This window comes from Pteropus alecto, unplaced genomic scaffold (assembly GCF_000325575.1).
Source record: "Pteropus alecto unplaced genomic scaffold, ASM32557v1 scaffold3, whole genome shotgun sequence".
Taxonomy (NCBI): Eukaryota; Metazoa; Chordata; class Mammalia; order Chiroptera; family Pteropodidae; genus Pteropus; species Pteropus alecto.
This window is the reverse complement of record NW_006442484.1, coordinates 42,537,865-42,546,802: the sequence shown is the minus strand read 5'-3', so window position 1 is coordinate 42,546,802 and position 8,938 is coordinate 42,537,865. Positions and strand designations below refer to the sequence as shown.

The 8,938-nt window shown below is 36.1% G+C and overlaps 1 protein-coding gene and 1 pseudogene across 5 annotated transcripts in view; both read right to left on the bottom strand.

The window, feature by feature from the left end:
* DYNC1I2 (dynein cytoplasmic 1 intermediate chain 2) overlaps positions 1-4,626 on the bottom strand; it is a 49,866-nt gene extending 45,240 nt beyond the window's left edge. For 2 of the 5 annotated variants that reach the window (XM_015596676.2, XM_006921187.3), the window contains exons 1-2: positions 4,182-4,376; positions 3,024-3,140 (exon numbers count right to left, since the gene is read on the bottom strand). In XM_015596676.2, coding sequence (XP_015452162.1) covers positions 3,024-3,131 — 108 coding nt within the window. In that variant the 5' untranslated portion in view covers positions 3,132-3,140; positions 4,182-4,376. Of the gene's footprint in view, positions 1-3,023; positions 3,141-4,048; positions 4,377-4,427 lie in introns of those variants that run through there. The other 3 variants (XM_015596678.2, XM_025039331.1, XM_015596677.2) reach the window with 3 other exon arrangements.
* Positions 4,627-7,625: 2,999 nt separating this feature from the next.
* On the bottom strand, positions 7,626-7,744 carry LOC112470566 (annotated as a pseudogene).
* Between the last annotated feature and the right edge of the window lie 1,194 nt (positions 7,745-8,938).

Below are 8,938 nucleotides of genomic sequence, written 5' to 3'. Positions count from 1 at the left end.
AGTTTTATGTATGCTTTTAGGGATAGACTTAGTTTTGAATACATAGTATAGTCATTAAATAAAAATCATTCACAATAGAGTTCTAGTACATAATCTCTAAGTGATAAATACTAAATTGATTCATTTTTATATGTAATCAAAAGTTCCTACAAAAATTTTCCTAACAGATAAATTCTACAATACATCCAGCTTCTAATTATCTACAGTATTCAATTCCTATCCATAGTCAAGAATTGTGGAATTCTCCCAGTGACACAAAAGCTTTGATATAAATATCGCAATGCTATGAAAATAGATAAGATGGAATTTAAAAGGTCACAAATTTTAAATGGACAATTTAATATGAAAAAGTATGAGTACATCAAACTTCTATATGAAGTTTTCATTGTTTATGTAACTTTATGTAAGGATGTTTGTCAAAAATGTTTGGGTTTTTTTTTTTTCATTTTTTAAACTATAGGTCTCATTTTTATAATGAAAACGTGGTTAGGTTTGGTAAAATTCTTTCGCACAGCATAAAACATTTTTTAAGTGAATTCTTGCCTGCTTTTATTTTAGCCACTTAGTTTTAGCAAAACCTACCAGTTAAACTAGATAAGCCACAATACTCTCAGATCGTCCAAAAAATCTCAAATGAAATTTAAGCTTTCAGGAAAAAGTCTCATATATACAGTAGTACCCCCTTATCTGCGATTTTTGCTTCCCACAGTTTCGGTTATTGGTGGTCAACCTCAGTCTGAAAATATTAAATGAAAAATTCCATAAATAAATACTCATAAGTTTTAAATTGCATGCTCTTCTGAGTAGCATGATGAAATCTTCCTCTGTCCCACTCTGTCCAGTCTGGGATGTGAATCATCCTTTTGTCCTGTGTATCAATGCTGTCTGATACCTGCAAGTCACTTAGTAGCCATCTCGGTTAACAGATCAAATATCATGGTATGCAGTGTGGGTGTTCCAGAAATCCTTAAAATGCCCCTAAGTGCACAATATAGGATATGCCAAAGAGAAGCCATAAAGTGCATCTTTTAAGAGAAAGGGTGTAAGTTCTCAACTTAATAAAAAAAATATTGTATGCTGAGGTTGCTAAAATCTGGTGAGAATGAATATTCTATTTGTGAAATTGTAAAGTAAAAAATTTGTGCCTAGTTTCCAGAGAGACCACATTCATATAACTTTAATTATAGTATATTGTTATAATTGTTCTATGTTATTACAGCCATGTGCTGCATAACAACATTTTGGTCAGCAATGGACCCCTAAGATTAAAATGGAGCAGAAAAATTCCTATCATCTAGTGATGTTGTAGCACAATGCATAACTTATATATTTGTGGTGATGCTGGTATAAACAACCTGCGCTACCAATCGTATAAAAGTATAGCGCATACAATTATGTACAGTACATAAAACTTGATAATAACAAATGACTATGTTACTGGTTTACGTGTTTACTACATTTTTTAGCATTATTTTAGAGTGTACTCTTTCTACATATAAAAAACAAGTTTGCTCTAAAACAGCATGCATGTTATGCCAACAGCACCCTCATACATCTTGTTTACCTCATGTTTACATGCATTTACTGTGTTGATTTAATGACATGTTGTTTTGTACAGTAACATGCTGTACATGCTTGCAGCCTAGGATCAATAGGCTATACCGCATAGCCTAGGTGGGCAGTAGGCTATGCCAACTAGGTTTGTGTAAGAGCACTTTATAATGTTTATATAACATGAAAATCACCTAATGGCACATTTCTCAGAACATATTCATGCCATTAAGTGGTACATGACTGCATTAGTCAAATAGGCTATATTATCAAGTTGACTCTTTACCTACATATAACAACATATTTGTAGACCCATTGTTTCATACTATTATCTCTTATAACGTTTTATAAACTTTAAATTAGATATAAACCATGTAATAGAAAATTCTTAAAGGCCACTTATGGCCATCCTTAAAAAACAAAAACCAAATTTGCTGTCAGCACCAAAGGGTTTAAGGCTATAGCTACTACTTTGTAATGGTTCTGCCAGTCTGACTTATGCTTCTACCAGTTAGTTTTCAATGAAATAACTAACTTTAAGCTCCAAGTTTCTTACAATCATGGATTACAAAAAGGTTCAGAATAAACTAGGAAAATTCCTCAATTGCAGGCCTTTTACAGTATCATAGCAACACTGCGCATAAATCATATCTTTAACTTTTCTGCTGATTTTTTTTTCCCTAAGAGATTTCTAGAAGTCTTGGCTATTGTTTAGGCTATTACATAGAAAACCTTGGTACTAATGTCACACTTATAACAACTGTCTTACATTGGCCGTTTAAAACATATCTGTGATGAAAGTACATAAATCTATCTAAAGAGTTTCCCTAGGGATAAATGTACATTTCAATATAAGAGCAAGTAAATATCTCCAGCTCAGAGTCAATGTATATTTGCTGTCCAAGATTAAATGGTGATGCCAAAAATCAGAAGACACAAGTACCTGGTCCACCTTTATGGTACTATCAAACCTATTACTTGTTAAAAATATTCCAATGATTAATTCATGATAAAGAAGAACAAATACCCTATCAATTAAATATTATATATTTCTCTTTGCCATTAATACTACCTATTCTGACAAATGATTAGCAGTTCCGACTAACAAAATAGTCAAATAAGTTCAAAGTCAAAGTAAGATATGTATATGCCATGTTTTATAAGATGCCCCTTTATATAATAAACATATTCCAAGGAGACTAAATATGTAAGTTGAATTTTTATAAATCAAATCCTAGAAATGCACCAACTGACATGAAACATTTTTATTCGAAAAAAATCATATTCTAACTTATCAGTTTTGTCATTTTCACATACCTGGTTACTTTAAAGTAAGAATCACCTATAGCGTTTAATTTGCAGTTATAACCGCTGGATTTTTTAACTATTCTGTAAGTATTACCATACAAGTATAATTACTTGAAATAAAATCCAATTATTTTGTTAAGTTTATTTTTTAAAATTAAACATACTTCCTTTTTTTTCCTTTCTTCTTCTTTTCTCTTCTTTTCCTCTCTGATTTGGGCCAACCGCTGCTTCTTCCGTTCCAACTCTGCCTTTAATTCACTTTTGTCTGACATGTTTGTGACCTTAAGAAGCATAAAATCATTTACAATCATTGTTACATGGGTAAAATCAGCACTCTTAAAAAATTTGTCTTCAAGAATAGTCTCAAGAGGCCGTGAAGTTCAATGCTATCTAAAGAACATAAACTCTAATTTTAAAATAATGGAAGCATATCAATTACTAAGACTTGAAAAACAAACATGTATATAAAAAAATAAATATTATTCAGAGTTGAGCACAGAAGCTAGCATATAGCTGTTTACTGATCACATGCTCAAATTTAACATAATGTCTCTGGGTTAGCATTAAGAACCTTAACTTATAGATACTATAAGATACAGATGAAATCTATTACCAGAGTTTTAGATTCATTCCTAGAAATCTGATAAAAACATGTGGTCAGACATAAAATGCCTGTCAATTCTAAAAGTGCAATGTAATAGTAATACCGTGGACAAGCAAAACACGAAAATAATCATCATTTGTTATCCAATATACTTAAAGTAAATATATTTTTAGTCAAAGCCCATTAACAAAGTCTGACTAGCGTAACTACATACTGCTGCCCGGCCCGCTCATCTTCACAGAAGCCGGAGCCTCAATGACTCACACGTTCACTTTCTTAAAACTCCAAGAGGATGTCTCTGGCATTTTGTGCTACAATATCCTTGTTTGGGTACTTTCCAACAAACAAATGATGAGGGAAAATGCTATTAACTCAAGTAGTAACGACTTTTACTTATAAAATGGAGCAGGGAGAAAAGGAGTCACTTCTTCCCTGGGGTCACAGTCAAGACGGCGCGCGGTCCAGGACAGTGCGTCCGGGGGAAGGGCCAGTGGGCACCCGACAAGCCTCGAGGTTCTCCAAGCCACCTCCGGACGGTCGGGAAGGGAGCAGACTCATCTCCCCGGCCTTCCCGAGTCACCGCACCTGGCTCTCTCCGACTCTCGTGCCCGGAACCAGGCCAGGCGGCAACGTATGCAGGAATTCTTAAGCCGCCCTTTGAGTCCCGACGTGAGACACCGTAGACAGGAGGGCCTTGAAGGAAGTACAGCCAACCCACCTGTCAAGTGGCGGGATGGAGAAGAGTCCTGCCGCCTGCAAGTTCCCTGTAACGTCCCTTTCCTTCACCCCCAATGCCAAGAGTCACCGCCACTAGCTCTGCGGCTTCCCGAAACACACAAAGAGGGATGGGCGGCGGCTGCTACGGCGAGAGTTTAGGGACAAATGGCTTCATCAGAACGAGGTCGCTCCCAGAAAGAAGGGGTGGGACTTTGCAGCGGGGAACTATAGCCTTTCCGTGACTTACCTGTGTAGAATAGACTCGTCGAAGAGATGAGACAAAGAAGCCAGTCGGCCCAAGGACCAGAGGTGTGTCCGCTTTGCCAAAAACTGTAAGATATTTCCTAATATCCTCGGGATGGTAAGCAGCCACCGCCCTACGGACAGATAGACACGATCTGGGAGAACTACAAGCCCCAACTCCAAGTGAAACTTGCGACGAGCAATGCATTCTGGGAAGTCGTGGTCAACGGTAGTCGCAAAGTATGTTGGGACATGTAGTGTTTCCTAATCTTTCGGTTCTCTACTTAGAGGCCTTCATCCTCCTAAACTCCAATGAGAAACTTCCAGCACTTGTTTAATGTATTCTCATCTGTTGACAAGTGATCATAATGTTGTACGTTATAGCTTAAGATCTTTGACTCAACATTGGCCGAATTTTAAGAATGGTTACTTTCCGAATATATATATTGCACTGCACATTTTGGTGAAGAACACTTTTTAGTGTTTGTATACCAATTTTAGGGTAAAAAAATGCCTTATAGAGGTTTCATGTGGCTTCTTAGGCAAAATCTAAACTACGAAATCTAAATTTTGAAATGTAGTGTAACCCCATTCTGTAAAAAAATAAATAAATAAATAAAATAAGACATTGTCTTTAATTAGGAAAAGATTTATAAATCTTTACCTAGTTTTTGTGAGTACTCATGGTTGTAGACTTGCTTATCTGGAATTGTACAGTTTTGAAAATCAGCAATAAAAATTTGATTCCTATGTTTCCTCTTAAATTTCATCAAGTACTCATGGAATATTCATTTGAGCCTATAAAATTATTACTGTTGGGAAAAAATATTAATCAGCATAGCAAATAATTCTCCAGTACTTTGTTGCAGTGTGGTGGGTAGTATTTTAGTTTTCTCTCAAAAAACTTTGGAAAAGAAAGCATTTTATGCTATTGAAATCTAAACCAAGCAAAAATGATTTCCACAGTTGAGTTTTTAATATACAAAGAAAGCAAAAGTTATTGGAATATGAATTTATCTGAAATTTATGGGTTGACACATTTCTTAAAATTTTATTGAAATAATTTAAAGCATTATTTGGCAAAAATTAAAGCTAACACCAAAGCAATGTCTTTCTTATATTCTAGAAGAATTAACCCAAGTCTAGGATTAACTTTTAAGATTCAAATTATAAGTCCTTGGGCCTGTGCCTAGGCTTTTCCTTATCTTGCTCTACCTATATACTAGATAAATAGCTCAGAAATAAATTTGAGAAAGAAAATTCTTCACATTCCAAGACTTTTCCCCATAACCTAAAATTTCAAAGAGCTTTATAACTATACAGGCATATCTTGGAGATATTACAGTTTTGGTTCCAAAGTACCGAAAATAAAGTATCACAATAAAGCAAGTCATAATCTTTTTTGCTGGTGGAGGGTTTTGCCTTCAATTTGTAAAAAGCTCAACATCTGTGACTGTGAAACACAATAAAATGAAGTGCAATAAAATGAGATATGCCTGTACTATCTTTGTGTTTTATTTCTTCTTTGCTAACACTTAGTTTTTACTTATTAATTTAAAAATTGCTATTGATTGTTTATGATGGTGCCAGGAATGGTGGTGGTTGCTGTATGTATGAGCCTAAATGCATCTCTCTGTTCTCAAGAAGGAAAAACAAGACACTCAATTCAACTAAGTATTATGATCTCATCAAAGAGGGAAATGATGGAAACATTTTGAAACATATTTTTTTAGAATTCCAGAGCTTAGTCTTTGATTCTGGAAGATTTAGTAGAAGTTAACTGAGCGCAAAGATGCAGAAAGGTGCCTTAAGAACAGGAAAGAACATGGCCAGTGTACAAAGGTGTGAGAGCATGGACTACTGGAGAATCTGGCAATTATTCGGAATGGCTATAGGCTAAGACAAGAACTGGGGAATGAAGCCATAAGGAGCAGTGAAATCACAGGCTTAGATTTAGTATTGAAGATTTTGTGATTGCGCTGAGAGATTTTAAGTAGGAGGATGGTATGATATGGTTAACATATTAGACAATTGACCTTTTAAAGTGGTCTGAAAAAGGCTGGTGTGCTGGTATTATTTTCTTTGCTGCCCTTCTCTGTCAAGCTCTATGCCTCTGTGAATTGAGCTCAGCTTTTTTGAGAAATGCCTTGTGGTTGGGTTTGACAAAAGACAGGCCTAGGCAAGTGGACAGGTGGAAAGGGAAATTGGGCATCTCTTCCCTGCTCCCCTCTTTTGATGTTACATCTCCAGCGGTAGTTTCATTCCTCCATGACTGCAGCTTCTGCCAGGTGGGCCCTTCATGGCTCGATCTTTCTCTGGGCTCTGGGAACTTTATTTTTTCCCTTTGTTTCTTTAGCACTTCCTTTGTAGCTAGTCTCTAAGTGCATCATCAACTCTTATTGGATCCTTACCTCTGCTAGCTCTTCTGTAACTGCTCTTTTTATTAAAGTATCTTCATTTGAACTATTTGGATGAAATCTGTTTTCTACTGAGACTCATTGATATAGCTTGTTTGGAGGGATGGGAGATGAAGAGAAGAGACGGGGTGAGGCTAGAAGCAGGGAATGCCATTAGGAGGCTTTTGGATGGAGCCAGAAATTACATGTGCATGAGCCAATGTATTAGCAGTGGGAATTAAGAAATACAGATAGATTAGAGGAATGTTAAGATTTTGTAAGACTTTTATAGCAAAAAAGCAGACTAGGTACATTAACTGAACTTCCTACTGAAAACAACTAAAAATGTATGATAAAATGCTTGTTTCAATGAGTTGGCAAGAAAGTAAAGAATACTTAAGATAAAAGAAGGTGAGAACCTAGAAGGCATTTGCCTAACCTGGTGAATTTTCACAGTCTTATAGGGGTCAAATTATAAGAGACAAAGGCCAAGGCCCACTCTAGACTGGAATTTTCAAAAGGAAACCAACCAATTAATCCTGGATGTAAGAAATCTTCAAAAGTTACTCAACAACTTTGGCACTGAGTGAGATGGAAATGAGGAGGCAAATCTCCTCTGATAATGTTCAATCACAAGTAGGCCCTCACATGGATTTTTCAGCCTGAAATTTCAGTACCTGGTTATTTTATAAAGACATGATGGGAAATTTGGTTGACTGATTTTTTTTTTAGGCGAAGCAACCCTTGATTGACCTCACAGATTGCAAGGATGTTGTCAGTTTACAATCCTTTATTTTTTATTTTTACACCTACAACACCTGGCCTTCCTAGGTGGTCTTCCATCCAAGTACTAACTAGGCCCGACCCTGCTTAGCTTCTGAGATCAGACAGGATCGGGTTTGTTCAGGGTGGCATGGCCGTAGACAGAAATTTGATTTAAAGTTATCCCAGACTTATTGTACTCAGGGAGAAGTGAACATGAATCTTTTTGTAGGAACCTATCTTTATTCCAGGCCTTGAAGAATTCCAAATAGATAAATTTCAAGAAATACGAGCTTAAAAATCACAAAACACAGAAAGAAAGAAGATAACAAAAGCAAGAGCCAGTCAACTAAAACAACAGATAGAATAAGACCCCAAAAAACTTTAGATATTGGAATCATCAGACACAGAATATAAAACGAATATTGTTAACATGTTGAAAAAAACAAAAAGAACGGAAAAACAAAACAAAATGACTAAAACATAATTGTAAAAAGAACCAACTAGGACTTCTAGAAATTAATAATACAGTATCTGAAATAAAAAGCTCAATTGATGGGTTTAACGTAGCTCAATTGATAGGTTCTACGTTAAGAGTACCGTAGGTGGCTCTTACCTTCATCCAGTCACAAAAAACTCTGCAGGGCTAAGGACATAGCCAGTCACACAGAGTCTGTATGTCTCCTTCTAGATCATAATTCTGATACTAGGACCCTGAAATTCCCAACTTAAATGGTCTCAAGCCTGCTTCCAGGTTTTTATGCAGCCCTCTTCCCCAAGTCTCCAGGTCTATCCTCCTAAGGGTAGACTGTGACCTCAGGGGGTGATCAAAAATGGCTCCTGTGGGGCTATCGACGGAATTTGGATTTGTAGGTTGGGTGTCTAGATGTGTATACTTGATGTCCTTTGCTGTGTGGGATGGATAGAAAGGGTAAGGTTTGGGCTTATAGTTAGGAGGCAGCTGTCCCTGTGCCACTATATTATAGGGCAGAGCTCTAGATATCTAAGAATTTTAAATTCAAACATGGTCTTTGTTAAGATAGGAGGAGGAAATATATTCTATTTAATTTTTTGTTAGCTTGATTTCTAACTTTTAACTATATCTATGTCACATGTAGCCTTCCATTTGTACTCATTCCCAGGGTTCAAGAAATATTAGGGGCAGGTCAAGAAGAGAAAATTTGTGTATTAGAAGACAGTACTAAAGAAATTCTTTAGAGTGCAGTACAGAGACAAAAAGACAATATGTAATAAAGATTTAGAAAGATAGAGGATAGGAGGAGAAGGTCTAACAAGCATCTAATAAAGTCCTAGAAGGGAAGCAGAGAGAGAAGATGGCAGAGGCAATATCTGAAAA